Below are 22,005 nucleotides of genomic sequence, written 5' to 3'. Positions count from 1 at the left end.
CTACAATTGAGATTATACAGGTTCAGGTTCCCGCTTTCATAATATTTCCATCAGCCCTGCTTTCTGAATGTCCCTCCAAATCAGAAGCACTGAATATAACCTTAGAGGCTCATTACACTTCCCTCCTTGAATCCTGGCAACTCAGAGGTTGTCTTCAGTTCGCCATTGAAATTTGAAATTCTCTCTCCATCAAGTTCATTGATTCTTCTTGGTCAGATAAATACAAACTTCTTCTCAGTTTTCAAATTGCTGATATCCCCACTGGATATTACCTCTTTCTTGCACTTAGAGACATCAGTCCTCCCAGTTCTCTGATCACACCTTTTATTCCAAAAGGCAAGTTCCTTTCCTTTTCTTTTTCTAGATCCACTTCATCCTGGAGGCTCACTGCACCTGCTCGGTGATAACTCTGAATCTCTTCTCCATTCCTCAGCTGGCACCTCTCCATAGCCTGCTACTTACTACTGCCGATAGGACATTTTGCATTAGAAACTCACAATGGCAGCAAATCTCAATGACTGGCAAACATGAAACTAATTCCCCCATCCCCAGCCTTCCCAACCAAACCATCATCTCTTTCTTACTTTTCTGGCAAAGGCACTTTTATCCTCTTGGTTCTCCAGGCTCACCACCTTAAAATTAACTTACAGTCTCTTCTCTCCCTGACTTCATATTCTATTAGTCATTTACATACTACATGCCACTAGAATCATAGGATTCCAAATCCAGATGAGGCCTCAGAGATAATACAGTTGGTGCCTATCCCCAACAGGACCAGAACCCAAGACTCAATCTCCCTATTTTGCCATGCTGCTTTTCTTCTACTACCTTGTGTTCCACACATATCTGCTAATGGGGTATTCAAGAGTGTGGGGGCCTAATCCCTCATGCCAGAAAGTTCATCGTTTAGTTGGGGAAAATTTGAGAATGATTAAGTACTAGGCTAAGTAGCAGTGGAAAGCGTAATAAGAATTCTCAAAAAGGAGAGTACAGGTTAGAATAGATAATTGTTTACAGAAAAGGTGGCTCTTAAATCACAGTTTAGAAAAGGTAAGTTCCGAGGAAAGAGAATACCCTGAGGAAAAAAGCGAGGAGACAGGAATGGACACTGTATGGTCAGAGGGCAGGTCTGTATGTGTACGCTTCTTTCCCACTTGAAATACAACAGCAAGGATGAGATCGGATCTGCAAATTCCTGCCTAATTTTTCCTTATCCTCAAAATGTGTCTTCATTTCTATTTGCTACAGAATAGGGCAATAATTTAAATTTCAGACCTCAGGATGACTCTGTTTAAAAAGTTTATCACTCTGAAATAATCCTGCCCTAATCCCCTCCCTAACCCCTCACTGATGGGTTGTACTCTTGTCTTTAACTTGATAAACAGTTGGAGGCTCTCTCAATTTTTTGAATAAGAGAGTTGCTCACAGAAGTGTTTTGGGGGAAGGAAGCTCTTCCAGTCATGTGCAAAATAGATGGAGAGAGACGGATCAGAGCAGGGCAGGGCTGGAGAAGTGAGCTAGCGCACAGTCCGGGGGGATGCTTAGAAATACCCTGGAAGTGATAAAAAAGGCCTAAATTAGTATGACTACATCTGCAGCTAACCGGGGATGGTGGACACAGCAGACATTCCCCAGGAAAAATGATAAGATATGCTGAAAGCTTGAACATCAGACACCAAAGAAAGATGATGCCAATGCGGCTCCAGGGCTCCCAGTCACCAACTCTGGCCACTCTGCCCCAAACTCCCTCAAATTAAGTTCTTAGTCTCCATTTTGAAAGCAAGACCCTTATCACCTCACAACTAGATAATGGCTTTCTCCCTTCCTTGAAGTCCTTCCAAATTGTTCAAATAGCCAGCACAACTTCTCTCATATACCACTGTCGGCCCACAGTAGTTCTTATCACTGTCTGTCAAAACAAAGCCAACTACTAAATAGAAAACACATCTGCTATCAACCAAGATCAACCAGAATCAACCAAGTTCATCTTCCATTTCCTCCCAACAATAGCTCAGTTTACAAGTTTCTAAATTGTTATGAAGAATCATACATATTGTCTTGTCTGTACAACCCTGAATAGTAATCTGCCTATGTGTACAATGTGTATAGTTAACAATTGTTAACCTTTGTTTGTTTGTTTTGCAAAGACTTTCCTCTCTAACTCTTTCATGTTCTTCCAACCTGGCATAAATTCCCAAGATCTACTTTGCCAGTCCATACTTATTGCTTACTTAACATTCAAGCTCAAAATTAATTTCCTCAGTGAGACCTTCCTTTGGATAAACCAGGAGTCAAAGACTCAATGTTTCAATGTTTCAAAGACCCAAAGGTCTTTGGAACAGATGGATGTAGGGCAACAAGGAGTGGTAAGTTCCTGGGAAATGAACGCCCAAAGGAAAAATATCCAAATTTAAAAATGTTAAACCTGTTTTTAGCCAAACAAAACTCTGGTGCCACCATTTTGCTAATTTGGAGCTATGTAACTATGAGTTAAATCTCATTAGCTGTTTGTCCAGATGCCAGCATCTACTGTTCCACTACATTGGGTATATTTTTTCATAGGTTATCTTATTCATGATTGTTATGACACAAGAGTCTTAGGCATATGTAACTTACAAGTATTATGTGCTCAGCTAAACAAGAAAGAAAGTATTGTAAAATCATTTTGTATATGTTCTCTTTATACATGAAGTATATCACTATACACATTGTACACATAGGCAGATTACTATTCAGGGTTGTACAGACAAGACAATATGTATGATTCTTCATAACAATTTAGAAACTTGCAAGAGTAATTTTGACTATATACAATTTTTTTCCTCATGCCCTGAATTTAGAACTTGACTTCTTGACATGTTTATAGTTCTACCTATAGAGCTTGACTCCTCAACAAGAATAATTTTTATTTACCTAGTTTTCTAATGTATGGCACAGAGCATTTTATATCTGTTGTCTCAAGTGAGCCTCCTAAAACCAGCTCTGGGTGGTAGGAAAGCATCATTATTCCCCATTTCAGAGACAGAATAAATAATGAGTCTCTAAAAGGTAGAGTACATCACTCAGGATCACAGACCTGGTGATTAGCAGAGCTGCGCCTTAAATCCAGTCCTCTGAATTCCAAATACAGTACTCTTTCTTTCTCTTGCCTCTGAAATGTGTTACCCCCTAGCGCTAAACATTTAAAAGACCTTAAATGTTCACTCAGTTCTTTTGGCATTTTGTTTCCAAGGAAAATGAATTTCATAAAGTAATTAAAATTTCCAAAAAAACTGAAGTAAAATTTAGTTCAGTTTCTGATTAAAAACTGAAAAAAATAGTTTTTTTTTCCTTTAAGGATGATGTATAGTGAAAGAACATACATAAATATTTGTTACCATTTTATTTAATATATAATAAAACCCTCATTTATGGAAGAGTTGTATGTACTTATCCAAACAAGCTCATTGTTACTCAGAAATTCTTTTAAGATATCTAGCAATCTAGAAAAATACTTAAAACAACCTCAAATGCTTTACTGATTTTAATCCCAATTTTAGAAAAGAACATGTTAACTCGGCTACAGCTCTTGAATGTTTTTAAAAATGCCACAGGAAGAAACAAAACTCTATACCACTTATTTTGCATCTGATCACTCACTGTGTTATTAAGAGAGACACTAGGAAAAAGTTTAGAAGTCAATACCATTATAAGCAAACGTCTAAAGCATATTAGTTTTTTATCCCAAAATTTTTTTAGCCTAAGTATAATCGTATAAACATGACCTCAACTCATTGTATCTTTAAACATTTGCTGAATACATTCCCATTAGAAATGAGTTTCAGGTAAGGCTTCAACTTTTGCTTTAATTAAATATTTTCACCAAGTAGCTCTTCTGAAAATCAAGTTACTCTAGGGCTTAAGGGAATAGTATTTGAGCTATAAGTAAGAGAGTGATCTGGTATCTATTTCCAACCAAGAACACAAAGGCAGATTGTAATTGGCTAGGGAAACTTCTTCAACAACAGGATTTATCAACAATCCTGATAAAAGTGATGGTTTGCAGTCAAAAGATTCTGTCAAATTTTAGTGCTTTCACTGCTCTTAGAGCTCCTTGAATTTATGCTCTATACCTCTTATGAAATGTTGGGCATTCCTAAGCACAGAATAGTAGTATAGGCAATGCTAAAATGCTCTTAAGTTTGGTTATACTCTTGACATCTGCATTTACAAGCCAATGCTACTGCAACAAGAATTGCTGTATGACCAAAGAGATCTATGCACACTTATTTCCAGGGACTGACTATTCCTCACAATATATCAGAACTATAAAAGTAATATATAATTTACTGAGTCATTTTCCTAGGAAATATTAATTTTCCTAATATTAATTCTGACATGATTTCTTTGGGATGGGAGAAGAGCACAGCTGCTTTTTTGGAGTTGAATAAAAAAGTTACTTATCCTATAAAGGTAGTTTATAACCATCTCTTGATTATATACATATTGCTTATCCATGTATACAAATTAAATGTGTGGTTACCTTTCCCTTATCAACAACCATCAGTTTTACAAATAAACAAACAAGAAATAGCATTCTGGGTCTAGAAAATAACAATATTCCTAAAAAATATTATAGAGATCTTTCCAACTTCATTCTCTACGGTTAGAGATGTTTTTGAGATACCTTTAGTTCCCTTTTGAACCCATCATGGAACTTTGAGTTAACTAAAGGTTAACTCTTGAGAATTCTTAAATTATTTGAAATCAATCATCAAGTATTTATTAAATACTTGGTATCCACCTTTGTATCTAAGCTGCATTATAAGCCATGATAAAGATACCGCAAAAAAAAAAAATTCAATGTCAAATATAATTTTGAAACTTTGCTCAAAACAAAAAAACTTTCTATAAATGGTGATGGTTCAAGTGAGTACTTAAAGTGGATTGTTTAAACAAACAGTTATAGCTAACCAGTTACTATTTGAGTGTTTACAATGTGTCAGGCACTATCCATTTCTACTACCACCTCTGGGAATTCTCAGAAGCGCCCTTGTGGGGTAGATACTATTATTCTCATTTCTCAGGTAAGTCCTGTGAATTACTGAAGGCTACACAGCTAATAAGTGACCTGGGGCTCAGAACTGTGCTCTTATTCAGGATTTTATATAGTTAGTCTTTCCTGTCGACACCCCTCCAACAATAGTAATATGAAATTTGAAACTGAAAGCCAGATAATTAAGAATCACTTTTTTGGTTTTGCACTATGGCAGAAGGAAAATATCACACAATTTGGGAACTTGTTTTTACTTGCCAAGTAAATAAGCGGACACACTTTTCCCTGGGATGCAACTTGGATAAAATAGATCATCTTTCTTTCCCTCTATACTATTTAAGAACTGGTAGTAATGATTCTTTTGTTCAAGAGTCACTTTTTTCTTTGTTCTTTAGGACATCACCTGATAGAGAACCCAAAGAAGACTATCTAATAATTACATTTTAACCACTGTAATAAAAAAATATCTAGGCAAGGAGAGAGGAGGAAGAAAGAAAATTCGAGTTAAAAGTAGAAAATAGCACATGACATCAGCTGATCCTAAAGAAATAAAATACACTCAGCTCTTATTAAAAGCCAATAACATGCTTAGAATAATAACAATGAAATTTAGAAATAATCTAAAACTACTTGAAAAAATGGTATCTTCTTCTTTGCCTCAAACCTTTTATTAGATGCCAAAAAGAAAGTCATTAAGCTTCACAAACCAATCTAGTATTTTGCCCTGTGAGTCAATGTAACCTTAGATTCAAAAGAAATTCCTTTTCTACAGATTTGGAAGAACCAGATTAAAGAACATATGAAGTAAAAAATAATTTCTTTCTAGCCACTACAGCATGGAAAGAGTGAAATATAAGGGATTACCAAAACCAACATCTATTTAGCACAATCCCTGTTTTGAAAGGTAGCTTCTAGAAAACGGTGGCTATCTGATACATGCCAAACTTTATATATATATATATATATATAATCTTCATATATATATGGTTATCTTAAATTTTAGGATTTCAAATAGCTCTTGAACATGGAAGGCAAAAATCTAAACTGAACAACCAGCCAAAAAGTTAGTTACTGTGAACCAGCCTTCAAATCAACAACACTTGGCCAGGCATGGTGGCTCACGTCTGTAATCCCAGCACTTTGGGAGGCTGAGGCAGACGGATCATGAGGTCAGGAGACCGAGACTATCCTGGCTAACACGGTGAAACCCCATTTCTACTAAAAATACAAAAAATTAGCCAGGGGTGGTGGTGGGCGCCTGTAGCCCCAGCTACTTTGGAGGCTGAGGCAGAAGAATGGCATGAACCCGGGAGGTGGAGCTTGCAGTGAGCCGAGATCGTGCCACTGCACTCCAGCCTGGGCGACAGAGCGAGACTCTGTCTCAAAAATAAATAAATAAATAAATAAATCAACACTTGAAGCACAGTATCCCACCATTTTTTCCCCAGATTTAATGTGGGCTTTATAATTGTATAATTAGCTTATATGTCAAATCTGACTGTAAATGCAAATAAAGATTTGTTTCCTGGGATCATGATCTCTAAAGCAGAAGTATAAGGAGAAGTGGTAAAATAGCTTAGACTGGAAGATGGAGTTTTTTTTTTTTAAACTAGAAATTAATAAAATGTGACATCTAAAACATTTTTTACAAAGGGAACCATTAGGGGGCTTGAAACTGGGAGACTACTTGATCATACTTAATGTTCTGAAAAGATCACTCTAGCTGCTGTGGATTATGGGGGAAGGGTAGGAACTTGAAGGCCACCTCGAAGTTCATGGCAGTGATCCTGAGGAGAGATGATGGTAACTGGGACTGGAATAGCAGCAATGGCTGGGGTTAGCTTCAGAATATTTTGAAGGTTGACAGTACTTGCTGATAAATCAAATAGGTCAAGAAAACAGGAGACAAATCAAGGATTGCTAGTCAATTTCTAGGCAATTGATAGAGAGTTCTGCCACTTACTGAGATAGGGAACACTTAGGTAGATAGAGATTTGAGGAGTAAAATCATGAGTTATTTTTAGAAACAGTGAAGATATGAAAACAACCTAAATGCCCATCAACGGTAGACTGGATTAAGAAAAGGTGGTACATATATATATGGAATACAACACAGCAATGAAAAAGAATGAGATCATGTCATTTGCGGCAATATAGACGGAGCTTTAGGCCTTTACCCTAAGCAAATTAACACAGGAACAAAAAAATACCGTACATTTACATTAATAAGTGAGAGCTAAACATTGAGCACGCATGGACATAAAGAGGGGAAAAACAGACACTAGGGGCCTACCTTGAGGGTGGAGGGTGGAAGGAGGGTGAGAATCAAAAAGCTACCTATTGGGTACTATGCTTATTACCTGGGTGATGACATAATCTGTACACCAAACCCCCATGATATGCAATTTACCTACATAACAAACCTGTACATGTACCCTGAACCTAAAATAAAAGTTAAAAAAAAAATCTTACTTGATCCCTCATGGATTCTCATATCAACAAAGGAGAGGATCCTTTATAACAACAAAATTAGGTAACGCTTTTATAATTTCCTTTATGTCTGTACTTATTGAAATAGTTGATTGTCAGAGGATAGTTTTCTCCTTGCAATGATTAGCCATACCCTTGAGAAAAACTCCTACAAGGGTATAAAATACAGTTTGGATATGTAAGATTTGAGATGTCTATTAAACTTTGATGAGGCAGTGTATTGGAAATCAGTACTTGGAGCTGGAGAAAAGAATAGATCTGGAGATAAATATTTGGGAGTCATTAACATATAGATGACACTTAAATTCAAAGGACTAAATGAAATCACCTAGGGAGACTGAACAGATAAAGAGAAGAGAGACAGAGCTCCAACATTCAGAGGCCAGCCAGAGGAAAGCAGGCAAAGGAGAATGAGAAAGAATGGGCAGAGAGGTAGGAGGAAAATCAGGAAAGTGTTTCTAATAGGAAGAAGTGGTCAAGAGAATGGAATACCGCTGAGGTCTGGTAAGATGGAAACAAAGAGATGACCACTAGACTTTAACAGGGACTTTGTCAGGTATAACCTCACGGGTGTGGTGGAAACAACGGGCTGAGCAGAGGATGGCAGGTAAAGAAGACATCTCCTTGAACACAAACTTTATAGAGTTTATTTTTTCACATTTGCCTGCTTCTACTAAAATGACAAGCACTTTCTTGGCAGGGACCATTCATGACTTATTCAGCTTTATATCTCCAATGCCTAGTTCTATCCCTGGCAAATGTCAGAAGATAAATACATGTTTGCTGAATGAACAAACGAATATTTGGTAGTTTAACTCTTCTACCTCTTAATTTTTTATTAAAGAAAAAACATCTTAAGATACTCAGCTGAGTTTTTATTACATGGACACCTTTTTTGGTTCTTGAGGCATCATGGTTTCTAATAATGGAGCCAAAAGCAATGATATTAAATGTCATCTTAAAATATGCTAATACTTAAGTTTCTAGCTAAGCATATTTAAGTCTTAAAAAGTATCTGTGAATCTTATAAGAAAGTTCAAGCCTGGCTACACCCTTAAATAAGCTCACTGTTGAGTGAAAAAGTCTTCCAGACTAGGTTATCTCCCTGAATCAAGAACCAAGCGCTCACAGTAGTCCATTCCATTACAATGTGTATGTATAGCAAAAGTTTCATGTACTCATGATTCCTTTGTTTTGTTTTTCATAAGGAATTACCAACAAAAAAGAAATAAAGGAATCAAAACACCAAAACATAAATAGAGGTAATGTGAGGTAACTGAAATTATTCCTTCAAGGCCTTTAGGAACTATGTTATTTCAAAATAAAACTTGAAATGTAAATCCAGGCACATTATATAAAGTTACTTACGTTTCCTTAATCAATAGGGACAGAAACCACAGAAGGTCTGATTTCCATGTTAAAATAAAATTAGATTTCATATTATCAGTGCCTTAAGCACAATTTATAGAGGTTATTCAATAAAGAAAGTCTACAGAAATACAAACAAAATTTAAAATGCCCTGCTCAAAACCAATTTTTTTCCCAAAGAATTTCAACTTTCTTGAAAACATCAAAATTTCCATCCAAATAAAACAGTTTATATAAAACATATTAAGTCACATAGCACTGTTTTATATATCTGTCTGCCTCAAACTCCTGAATATACTTCTCAAATATAAAACATCTAATCAAACCCAAGTCTCCTCATTATCAATTAAAAGGCTGAGTGAATGTTCACCAAAATAGCATTCACATCTTTATCTCCCCTACCCCCAACTCCACTCTCCCATCTGCTTCCAATTTCCCTTTTTCTATCGGGGTACTCCTCCTAGTGCCAATGGCTAGAAATCTCAATTCAATTCTGTTTCTAAATTTTTTTTTTTTTTTTTTTTGAGACAGAGTCTCGCTCTGTTGCCCAGGCTGGAGTGCAGTGGCGAGATCTCGGCTCACTGCAAGCTCCGCCTCCCAGGTTTACACCATTCTCCTGCCTCAGCCTCTCCAGTAGCTGGGACTATAGGCGCCCGCCACCACGCCCGGCTACTTTTTTTTTTTTTGTATTTTTAGTAGAGACAGGGTTTCACTGTGTTCGCCAGGATGGTCTCGATCTCCTGACCTCGTGATCCGCCCGCCTCGGCCTCCCAACGTGCTGGGATTACAAGCATGAGCCACTGCTCCCGGCCAATATCTTGTTAAATTCTATAGACTCTATTCATCTCCTGCATCTCCACCAACACCCTAGGGTGGACTCCAGTGATCTCTGGCCTATACCACAAACTTCTTCCTAACTTGTCTATCTCCTTCCAGATTCACATTATAGTCATCCTGCATACCAGGGCCAGAATAATCCTAAAACACAGATCAAATTACCTTATGTTTCTACTCAGTGTTCACAGAATAAAATCCAAACTTCTTAGTAAGGTAATGAATCCGCTCTGACCTATTTTTTCTCTCTTAAACTACATTTTTCTCCTGACCGCCATGTTAAGCAGAACAGGGTCTTTATGGCAATTCTTGGAGCTTGCCCTAGCTACCACTCTTCTTTGCTTACCTATGCCATTGTTTCTGCTGGAGATGTGGTCCCCATCCAGTTTCTGTCTGCTAAAATCTTGCTAAAATCCTTTAAGACCCAAGGATTTTAGACCAATAACATATAGGGTCCCCACAAAGAAAAGAAACTCATCCCATCTGTTCAACAATCTAGTTACTATGAAATCAGTAGCCAAACGCCCTTACTGTAGAGGTCAATTCGAGGTGATAATTTTATTCACGAATCTTCAAGGAGTTTATAGCTTAATTAATAAAATTCTCTTTTCTTATATCCTGTATTAAATCATGCAAATGCCAGCTTTAGTCTTTGCTGGCAAAGTATTAGTGGAAACTCTTAAACCAGTTATTCTTGAAGATTCAACATAGCTCTCAAGAGCCATAATGCTGCCACAGAAAGAAATAGGAAGGAAGGAAAGAAGGAAGGAGATAAAAAATAAAAGAGACAGAAATCCTCACTGGTAACCTGACCCAAGTTATGCCGTGTTTTCCAGCTTTAATTTGCTCTAAAGATATGGACATTAATTTATTATATTCTACCCCAGAACTGCAGGAAATTTGTGCATAAGTCATAGGAAATTCTGTATGGAGCTGCGGTATGTAGGACAGTCAGATGTTGGGTTATATACATGTTGTTTTCTTTATTATAAAACTTAGTTCATCTTCAATGTAGGATGGCCATAATATCACATTTTAGGGACATTTTCTCAAACAATCCAAAATACATTTGGCCCAATCTAGCAAATGGTGGGCTGGATCTAGTGCCAGACTCCTGAGCTTCTCTGCTGCAGAGAAAAGGATCATCACAAATTGTTAAAAGTGACCTAGCCTTGGTTCAGCTGAAATTCTCATTTTCCTCTCTCTGCTGGCTTTATCACCAATTACCTAATAAGCCTTATGAGCACAGCTTCTGTAATTTTTCACAAGTGCAAATGGAGCAAATGGAAAGGCTGAATCTGGTGATTGTCCTTGGTAAGCTTTTCTGTAAGTCATTCCAAGAATTCTACGCCCCTTTCCTTTTAAATTCTTTTCTTGAACATGTTCCAATCCTTCACATATGTTCTTTCTTTCTCTTCCCAATTCGGGTGCCAAGCTTCCCTGTCTATCTTTTTAGGCAATCTGGCTACTACTTTTCTCAGGGAGGAACACCCTCCTTTGCATTGAGCAACTGGGCATTTGAATAAACTTTCCAAACACTGAAGGATGGGGCACAAACTTGACTTCACTTGATAAAAAGCATTTTAAAATGAAGCACAGACTGAAAATGGGTCTAAGTTAAAAGTCAGTAGGATTAATTCATTTAAATTAAACTTGGCTACATTTTAAAAGTGGAGCAAATAGAATCTGCTAAAGCAAACCTCACTGTTTTACTTAATAAACATGTCCAACAGTGGTGGCAGTGCTGTGCTGGCAGGTCTGGATGCTCAAGTGGTGGCTTAAGAACAATCTTCTGTATTTATAAGGCAGATTATTGAAAACACACACAAAATATGGGCAGGCAGAAAAAGAAAGAGAAAACAGCAGAGTATGAGTCTTTTCTGTGTCTTAAACTATAATGAATCAAATGCTAAAAAGTTCACCTGGTAGAAGAAAAAGCCGAGGAAGTCACTTACCCTCTGACCTGTGGACTTAGTGATTTAACAAAAGGTCAAGTAACACATTGAAGGGAGCTACTATGAAGGACAATAATTCTGGAGGCTTAAATAAGAACTTATGCTTTGTAAATAGCATCTAAAATTATGAAAAATTAAATGGCAATATATATGTACAAATTTTAAAAACATTATCACTTTCCTAGAAGACACTAACAAAGGCAGAAAAATGTATTTCAATTCAATGGAGTTGACAAGAGAAATGTGTTAGCAGAATCCCACTTAAAGGTATCTGCTTTCTGATCTTCAGGGAGAGAGCAGGAGCAGCCCCTGCCCCCAAACACAACTATGCTAGACTTTTTATGTGATAGTTCAGCAAACATGGTAACGGTATTTGAGCCACCACCTTTGAAACTTTGAGTAAACATTTTTTAAAAACTAAATTGACAGGCTCAGCAACAACAAAATCTGAAAATAATGCTTTGATAAAGTTTTTGTTATAAAAGTAAATTACTCAAACTTCAAAATAAAGCCAGCTGCATTACTGAGGAACTTTGCTAAAATGTATTTTTAAATGTTGGATTTTAATTTTAAATATAGTTTTCCATTTGGGAGAAATATGTAATTACAATAATATATGCTCATTTAAAATATGTAGAGCTTATGTAGACCATACAATCACAGATAACAATTTAAAATGACTATAAAGTTGTAATTTGTGATTTTATTTATTTAGCAACTTTTCTCCTCATTCAAATTAATCTACATTTTAAAAGGTTAATATTGTAGATATCTGTATTATCATCTCTAAATTTTTCTGCCAATCATGAAAATAACTTTCCAGTTAACATGATACCGGAATCAACTTGAAACCATTTCTGTATTCAACGTGAGTGGGAAAACAACTTTTAGAAGATATTTACTCCAACTATAACTCTCATTGCTGGACTCACAATGCCCCTCTGACTGTTTAGAAAGGTTCCCAAGATCACTTCTCTAAAAATAGGAAACCTGAATAATGAAGGTCAAGTAGGATTATGTGTCTTTTGAAACAGTGAGGAATTGTAATTTGAAAAAAAACAAGATTTCAGAATTTTCATCAAATATTTTGTTTCGATGAACCCTAAGAACTCTGTAAATTTGCTCAATTATATCTAAAAAAGTTCTCTGTTCTGCCTAAATCATAACTTCCTAAAACTTTTAAATTCACTTCTTTGAAGCCGTAATTTGAAGCCTTACATCAAAGTGGGTTAATTTAGAAGAGTAACTCCAATAGACAAAATAATTTGGACAAAAAAAGAATTCTCTGATGCTTAATTTAGCAAATTAACCTGTTGAAATTTCTGGCTCTTAGTCATTAGAAGAGAAGGCATAAGAGTCATCACTTTACATAGGCCAGAGCTGCTTCGAGGTTACCTGTCATTAAGTACCCTCCTATATGAATACCAGAATGGTGGGGGATAGTTTTATATGAGAAATTAAAACCATTTTCCCCAAGAGAGAACAGGTTTGACCACCAGAAAACTCTTCCCAATTAGCCAATCCATGTGAACATGTTCTTAAACAGCAGCTTCAATTTAAAGTCATGAGCCCTATTTTTAATAACGATGGAAAGTGAAAAAGACCAAATTAATATCCTTCCACTGGAGGATAAAAGCTTAGCCAGATGCCTACTGCTAGCAACTGTTACTGTGCCCATAGGGGCGCACTGGTCTGTCTGAGTCAGAAGGAGGGGCACTGAGGACACATATGTGGGTGGAGCCTGTAGTAAGTACCAATGGTACATTCAGTCACCAGAAAGGTATCTATCTCATTTCTTTGATTTCTTCCCAGTTTTCATCCAACTGAGGTTGACAGTTTCACTCCAATTCCTGCTTGCTTTTCCACACCCCTTAAAAAGTGTTTCCATGGCTGAGCTGACAGTGAAGCCTGAGGACGGGAGCTGGTTAAGAATGGTCAGCTCATGTACCATCCCCCCCACCCCCCATGCCACTGCTTCTACCATCAGTTCTGCAGGAGAAAAGGAATCCTAGGAGCAATACAATCTACCTGGCTCCATGCTTTAAGGTAGAGAGATCTGGAAAAAGTCTTCACCCTTTCCCTTTGCTGCCTCTGTAGAGACCAACCAGACCTATAAATGTGCATGCACAGAAATGGAAGAAGTACTAGAAGCAGTCAGAAGCAAATAAAGCCACTGACTACTTTGGTACCTCTTAAAAAGGAAAAACTTTTTTTTTTTTTTAAATTAAGAACTAAGTGGTGGGTTGGGAGAGAAAGAATTTTTGATCTTCTGTCTCCTGGAAGCTACTGGAATATAAATGCAGGGCTTTTTAGAGCACTGTAAACTTAATCCCAAATATGAAAACACTAGGGTACAGGAAGCAGAAATGAAGGCCATCCAAAGGTAGGAAAACAAAGCACTCCCTTCTGGGGCCCCCAGTGGTCATGCAGATCAACGGGCACTGGGGGCATCTCTGTCACTTCACTTTCCCTTCCCCAAATGGATCTCATCTGCCCCCTTTCCCCACAAGTGTACATTGTCAATCTTGCTGTAATCAACTGTAAAGTTTGCCTATTGTTTTCCCAAGGTAGCTGGCTGACCTACTGCCCCCCAGAGATGCCTCTTCCCACCCACTGTGTGTCAGTCTTTCTCTGCTCCTCCAGTCTGCTCCTCAATAGGGGCTAGCCCCCTCCTGCTGACTTCTTTCTCTCCGGGCCTCTGGGTTTTCTCTTTACATTCCCTGACCTACCTTCTTCCCACTGCCATTCCTTCCCACGCCCTTCCCTTGGAACAGGCAAGCTTATCTTTCCATCTTGCAAGGCTGAGTTTCTCTCCACTGTTTGCTTCTGTCCCTCTACCTGTGTTTCTGGCTTCCCCTAAATGGGCCTCCCACTCCGTTCGATGCTGGTCTCTTCACTGCAGGTGCACCTATCTAGGAGTAGCTAGAGCACTGTAAACTTAATCCCAAATATGAAAACACTGGCAGTTTTATATTGGCACAGGCAGTTTTATATTTCTTGTATCTCTCCCAGCCATTCTTGAGGTTTTCTCCCGAGATTTCACTGTATGTAGGAAGGTACCTTTCTCCCTGTGCATGCACTCCTCCTTGACGCCCCCTCACCCCACCACACAAAGTCTGTGAGTGTTTTTCACCATATGCTTCTCTGGTTAGTAACACAAGTGTCCTAGCACGTACACTCGTGTGTCCACCCAATTCTGTGAATGCCTTCCTAACAATACACTCACCTCTGAAAGTCTCCACTGCTGTTTACAAATACCCTATCATGTGAGTTCATTTTCCATCCAAAGCCTGCACAACTAATGCCTTCCTCTGTGCGCACACTTATGTCGGGGTGGAGGGGGGCCTCTCTGAAAACATTCCCAGTGAACCAGGGTTCACACCTCTCCTGCCGCTCTGCCTCAGACTCTGACTTCGCTCTATGTATTTAAAGTGCCTGGCATTAGTGGGAGCTCAACAGATGTCAATTCTTTTCCCCACTTTTAGCTGAATAACTATGTGAGTCTGTGTCTCGGTGTCCTTCTGCCCCTCTGTGCCTGTTTTATGAGACCGGTTGGAGTGTGTTCCTCAGTATAGAATGGGCTATTTGTAAGATGCCCCGTGGGTTCTATCTCCCTTCCGACTCTCTTCTCCTGTAAAACGTTACAAGTTCCCCCATATGACATAACGCTCCCTTACGCAATGTATCCACTCCGGTCTTCCTCATAGGCACACAGTACTGCATGTCCATAAACTGTTTCCCCATGCACCCTGGTTACTGCGTCCCTTCTCGGTGCCTCCCTCTCTCTCCCACTTTTTTTTCCAACACGAAAGCGTCTGGGTTTGTAGTCCAATTACAGTGAACGTGCGCCTATCTGAGCCTCTCTCTGTACTGGAGGGGTGTGTGTGTCCATGGGCTTCTCTCGAAAACGAGGGGAGAGAGGCCCGAGTCTCTGCCCGGGATGCATTGCATCCTCCCCCTACCTTCTGGCTCATTCCCTGTTTACACGTCCCAGAGTCAGCCAGAGACGCCGGGAGTTTTTTCGGGTACGTAAAGCGTCGGTGAACCTCTATCCTCAGAACCCGATGTCTTACTCCCGGGGAGCGCTAAGTGTGTTTGAGTCCTCAGGTCTCTCCCCCGGACGCCGTGTTGGTTTGTGTCCGCCCCTGGACACCGCTCGTCTCCAGTAACGCGATGCGCCGGTGTCCCGGAGTCCCTGAGAATGCAGGTGTGTCCCCTCCCCCCCGTACGCGAAGCGCCAGTGTCCCCGCCGTTCCAGTGTGCGCCGCCACCTTACACGGACTGCCTAAGTCCCTATCTCTATGAGTACACCGTGTGCCCCTCACCATGCGCCCGAGTCCCCATCCCTTCGAGCACACAGTGTGTCCCCTGATACGTGAAGCGCCTGTGTCCCCAAGTCCCTGGGAATACAAGGTGTGTCCCACCCCCACACGCGGAGCGCCTGTGTCCAGTCTCTGCGGATCCACCGTGCCCATGTAACTAGAAAACGCGGACAGCTGGTGTCCGCGAGTGGTCCCTGGTTCCTCGCCCACACGCTGCTCGCTACCCTCCTTCCCTGCAGAGGGTAGCGTGGTCATCTCACTTCTCTCATCGGGGCCTCTCTCCCTCCTTAGGACCCAACAAGCCAGGAAATCCGCGTGCGCCGTCGGAAAGTCCCGCAGCGGCAGGGCAGCCGACCCAGGGCTGCGGCTGCCTCGGCCCCGCCGCCAGGGGCCGCCCGCCTGCCCGCTTCCCCAACGCCCAGGCTGGCCCGGGACCGCGGCGTCAGCCACCCAGCCGGCCCTGCCCTGCCTGGCCGCTGCGGGCGCTGACGGCGGCAGCTGCCAGCCCCGGCTCCGCCGGCCCCGCACCCGGCACCCGGGCAGGGGAAGACGCGGCCAGGCCGTGAGAGGTGCGCTCTGCCTCCCCGAGCCCTCACCTTGTGGCTCTGGTAAGTCTCGAGCGCCCGGATCGCCGTCTCGGTGAGCTTCACATGCAGTACGGTGATGTTGTCTTGCCCCAGCCGTCCGCACGACAGCCCATAGCGCTGCTCCTCCCGCAGGCCCGCTGCCCCCCCCGCCGCCATCTTAAACTCCCCGGGGTGCCGCCGCCGCTCCGGCTCTAGCCTCCACTGCGGCCGCGGCTGCTTGGGCTTCAGCAGCCGCCGCCACTGCTAGGGCCATCCCGCTGCTGACGTACTGTCATATACTGCGCGGAGCCAGAGCTCGGACTGCCGCCGCCGCCACCTGCCCCACCCTCCGGCCCCGCGCCCCGCCCCGGACTCGTCTCATTGGTCTTGTTCCCTTCAGAACCGCCCTCATCGGCCGCCCTCCACTCTCACTGGGGCGGGGCCCAAAGTCGCTGGAGTTTTGCTCCTGGGACGGGACGTCCGAGAGGTAACAGGCTGACGTCTAGGTGACGCGCCAACTTACTCACGTCTGACGTCACGTCTGGTCGTCTTGGCTCGCCGGCCGAGATTGGCCAGGTTGGCTTGGGGACTCCCCTGCTAGTTGGAAGTCCAGGTTGCCTGGTCTGGTTACCTGGAGTTGGAGCCCCGCCCCTGTAGGGGATGGTAGTGAAAAGTCAGAATTGGGGAATCCCGCCCTGCGCCGGTGGTCCTTGGAGAGGAGGATCTCCACCTCCAATGTGTAAGGGGATGGCCGTGACCAAATAAGGACTTTGTTCCCCGACGGCTGCGGAAGCTGTGGAACTCGGTGCGTGCCTGTGGGGGAGGACGCAGTAGGCGGACTCGCTAGAGATCTGCTCCTCAAAACTCCTGGTACTGTAGTTGAGCAGGCGGGATTGGGAGGAAACTGCTCACTCGAAACTTGAAGTTATCGGGTGCCACACGCAGAGCTTATAAAAACAAAACCAAAAACCCTTGAAATTAGTGAGTTGACTCTTAGATGTAGGTGTTGTGTTAGATTTTGTGGAACATCTTAAGGACAAAATCACACGGGAAGTTAAATGCCTTTCGTATGGTGGGCATGGTATAATAGAGAATTGAGTTCGAGGTCTTTACTACGCCATGCCCTGTTGTGATTCTCTGAGATCACAACTGGTTGGGATGGTATCTCCTTAAAAAGGACTCTAGAAGAGTAAAACTGGCATTGATCTAAATTAAAAGAAACGTCGACAATTCTCATTCTCTGATTCAATTTGAGTTTTGTCCTTTTTATTTGATAGGGCTGTGTGAAAACCTAGCGAGGGTTTAAAGGTAAGAGATAGGCTGTCGAGGATAAGCGAAGGAGATGGGGGCGTGAGGCGTGTGCACAGGCCTGGCATACTTTCCATTCCATCCACAGGATGCTTCCTGTGTAGGCGTGGCTAAAAGAGGGAGCCTAATCTGGAGTCCCTTTCAGATTGTGTGTGGATAGACTGACAGATGGGTTCCTGTCAGAGGATGGATTAATTGGGTGATCAGAAACACCAGATGAAACAAACCATTGAAAGCTTTCAAACTGTTGAAAGTCAGTTTAATTTTTTTTTTTTTAATAAAAAAACTGAGACGCTTGTTTTTACCCTCAGCTTATAAAACTGTGTTCTGTTCTACTGGGATCCCCCGGGAAAGTTTATAGATATTTAATCAGTGTTTTTCATTACTTTAAATAGGATTATGGCTATGATTCCATGTCCTCCCCTCCCAATAAATGCCTTCCCCACCGTACGTGTACACTCCCTTTTGATTCAGACCCTCAAACAAAGTAGGTGTATAATGTGAATTACAGAATGAATTTTCTTTCCATGGATTAAGTGGAAACACCTGTATTAAGCATTGCTCCATCACAGGAAAACTGTTTGTAAATTGACTTAATTTCAATCCACTAAGATTGGCTAGCTGTTAAGACATAATTAATGCTTGCTAATTTCATTTACTTTAGTGATACAAAGCTATCTTAAATTCATTGAGTAGAGAAATTAAGGAATCATCAAATTGGATTAAGAAGTTTACTCTTAGAAGGGAAATAGAGGCTTTATTACCTAGTTTTCTCAGCTTTCCAAAAGTAGAAACCTTATTCAGATAGTTCATCTCTAAGCGCACTATAGTCTAAAAATAATTCTGTACTTGAATTTTTCTTTTCTATCTCTGTTTTTTTTTTTTTTGCTTTGATAGTAAAGGACTGAGCACATAGCTAAAGCCTTAATTATTTGGGGGGGCGAGGGGGAAGGGAGGTTTGACCGGAACAAGTAAAACCTGTATCCTACTGCTTTTCCGGTGAATGTGGGTAATGAATGTGGGTAAATCCCCACCCACATGATATCCTAACTTGGCCTGCTCTTACTCAGAATTTCTGATGACATCCAAGCAGGTGGGGGAGGAGTAAGGATGGTTTTCGTTGTAGTTTTCAAATATCTGACCTATAGCTTCTTACTAGTAATTGATTTTTTAAAAAAATTATAGTAGGAAAATTTTTCCCATGCCCTATTTTAGTGGGTAACAAATCTTTCGGGGATTAATATATTATTGTAGTGAGTTAATGTTTGTTTGTATTTTTCCCCTTTTGAACTTTTCAACTGTGGAAGGAGGAAATGATCAAGTACAAAGTAATATGGTAATCTAGTAGTGTCTTTTCATTGATGTCTGACAGGTATAGTATACATTATGCCTGCCTGAATCAGATGGTCAAGTTATGATGCTGGTAAGGATAATTTATTTTGAGAAGGCTTATGAAAGGTGCTTTTTGGGAAGGTTGCCATTTTATACGTATTTTCTGTATCTTTATCTGATTTAAATAATTAAATTATCATTGAATACCAGTTAAGTATAACATGCTGTAGAGGATTTAAAAATTAAACTGTAAAGTCTCTAAAGGAATTTTCTGTTTCAATGTGGCAAGTGAACAGTATGCTGAAAGCAAAGCAATTAGAAAATTAGTAAATGCTAATTTGGACGGTGTTGGTGATAAGCTCAAAAATTCAAAGAAAGGAGAAGTCTGAAGAGGTTTAATGAAGGCGATAGTACTTGAACAGCTCTTGAGGGTTGAGTAGATTCTAGATAAGTTGGAGGTGGTATAGATGGAGACAGGCCAACTAAAAATGATCTTAATGATGATTCCAGGTGAATCCATTGTTTTATGAAGGAGGAACGGAGACTCCCATTAACTTAAAAGCAACCTGCCTAACATAACTAGGAGAGACAGGGTCGGAATCAGCTCTTTAAGTGTCCTTCCAGTCCTTATATACACTGAGTAGCTATGGATTAGATTTAATAACTGAGAGGAAATCTGTCGTATAAGACAGTTCAGTGCAGGAAAAAGCTAAAAGGAATCTGACGCAGGGCCTGCTCCATCTCTCATGTCTAGTATACAGTGCTGGCAAGGGATATGTGAACATCAAGGCCTTCTCTGGCCTTCAAATGTTGGGCCACCCCTCATTCCAGGTTGCTGCATATTTAATGACTGTTTCTCACATCTTTGGTGCAGAGGTCACCAATTCAGATGCCTTCAGGGACTATTGGATACCCAAATGAGTGAAACAGGGCAGATACAATGTCATAGGCACTGAAGATGCTGGACTGTAGTGAGCTGGGAGCGTTTAAAGGGCTGAGTGATATCTTGGTTCAGCTGACTGTTGCCAGGTAAAAATTTTAATAAACATTTATTGGACATTAAAAAAGTTTTAGGCCAAAGTTAGCCCACAGGTTTCTAGTTTTCCAGATCTTCTGTAGTGACTGCCAGTGCAGAAGGGCATTCTGTCTTATACCTGTGTTAGCAGTTTAGAGGTTATTTCTTAAACCCATCTATACAAAAAGTTAATGCTTACTAATGTCTTAATACAAGGCAATGGCTTCTGTTACAAAAAGAGAACATAGAACCTTATAGAGTTATAGCACAGAAGCTCTCTCGATGCAGAATTTCCAGAGAGAAAATCTTTCCCTTTTGAATTCTCTTCCCCAATGCTGCTTGCTCCCTTGTGCAATGATTGTGTTTGACCCAACTATTACTCCACTCTCCCTTCAAGACTGCCCAGCCATGTACTAAAATCTAAAATGTACTAAATTTCCTTGCCTTGGACACAATGGAAGTAGAAGCTTGATAGTTTTAAAAGTACTTCAAGCAGATATTTATAGAGAATAAAAGTGAGATACCTATAATTAGGGCATAGATTTTGTTATACAAACACAGGTTTTAAGTTGAATAATTTTTATTGTATTGTGTGAATATTTACTCTAAGTACAAGAAATGTTACATTGCATTGTTTATTATTATTATTATCATCATTATTGCTAAATTTGACTCTGAGTTCCCCATCTGAGTAGTAGGACAGTAAATTTACAAGTCATACAAAGGTTCCAGAATATATGGGGAGGGTTCTCTAATCTAGGTCTATCTCTGCTGTTATACTCCTTTAGAGGCTCAATAGTTTCTTTTTAGGAAGGATTTGGGATGGAACACAACCTAAATAGAAGGCAGCAGAGGACCTGAATTGAAAGTGCGTTTGTAGAGCAAACATATTGTGTTTACTTATGTTGTGTATTTTTATGGGGGTAGGGTTAAGGGTGGCACTCATGGTGATTATGAGAAGGGAGGCTGAAACTCTCCCTAGCCTTGTAATATGATGATGGACCACGTCCACATGATTTTCTGAAAGGAATCGCTTATCTGAGAACTTTGCTGAAATAGGCAGCCCTGTGGTACTAACCTCGGCAAAGTCCAGCTTCCCTCCCCAGGTGTATACTTATTGAGGTACGGAAAGGACACTGGACTTGGGCTGTACCCTTCCTGGGGCTGGCAGCCTCAGCTTCTTCCCAGGATTAGGAGGTGTTAACCCATCTCTGGACATCTACCTCTACACTTTCTTGTTCTCCAAAGTTCCTTTCTCTTTCTAGAACAGTCTGGTTATTAAAAAAAAAAATTGTGATCTGAAAGTGAGGAAAGTCCCTTCTCCCCTCCAGTTCAAAGCCCTTCTTCACTCTTAATGGGGCTGAGTAGAAGGCTAGGTGGCCAGGGCTATCTCTCCTTCTTTCACATGTATTGAATACACACACGTTAGCTTCCTAAGATGGAGATACTTAGTCTTCATTAATACCTTTCTAGCTTTCTTTCCCCCTCTCTATTCCTTGCCTTTCTCTACATTAAAAGCAGTCTCTAGGAAATTGTGTCCTTTGGAGGCAAAAGGACTCAGATTTGATTCCTCTAAACACCAAGAAAATTCTCCCCTTCTTCCCTGATTGAAGAAAATGTCCTGTCCACAGAACTGAACTATGTCCAGCATAGTGACCAAAGTGGCCATTTTCCCACATGATAATTGTTTTATGGCTATTCAGCGTAGTGCAAAGTGCCCTGAAAGATATCTTACAGGCTCTGAAAAGGAGAAGAGTGGTAAAGAGTGACCTAACAACTA

The 22,005-nt window shown here is 40.6% G+C and overlaps 1 protein-coding gene across 2 annotated transcripts in view; it reads right to left on the bottom strand.

Moving 5' to 3' along the window:
- ELL2 (elongation factor for RNA polymerase II 2) overlaps positions 1 to 17,308 on the bottom strand; it is a 77,746-nt gene extending 60,438 nt beyond the window's left edge. Inside the window, exon 1 of one of the 2 annotated variants that reach the window (XM_033179068.1) lies at positions 16,601 to 17,308. In XM_033179068.1, coding sequence (XP_033034959.1) covers positions 16,601 to 16,747 — 147 coding nt within the window. In that variant the 5' untranslated portion in view covers positions 16,748 to 17,308. The remainder of the gene's footprint in view (positions 1 to 16,600) is intronic. The other variant, XM_033179069.1, reaches the window with a different exon arrangement.
- Between the last annotated feature and the right edge of the window lie 4,697 nt (positions 17,309 to 22,005).

Source organism: Trachypithecus francoisi, unplaced genomic scaffold (assembly GCF_009764315.1).
Source record: "Trachypithecus francoisi isolate TF-2019V2 unplaced genomic scaffold, Tfra_2.0 Lachesis_group2, whole genome shotgun sequence".
Taxonomy (NCBI): Eukaryota; Metazoa; Chordata; class Mammalia; order Primates; family Cercopithecidae; genus Trachypithecus; species Trachypithecus francoisi.
The sequence above is the reverse complement of the archived record's forward strand: the minus strand, read 5'-3'. Positions and strand labels throughout refer to the sequence as shown.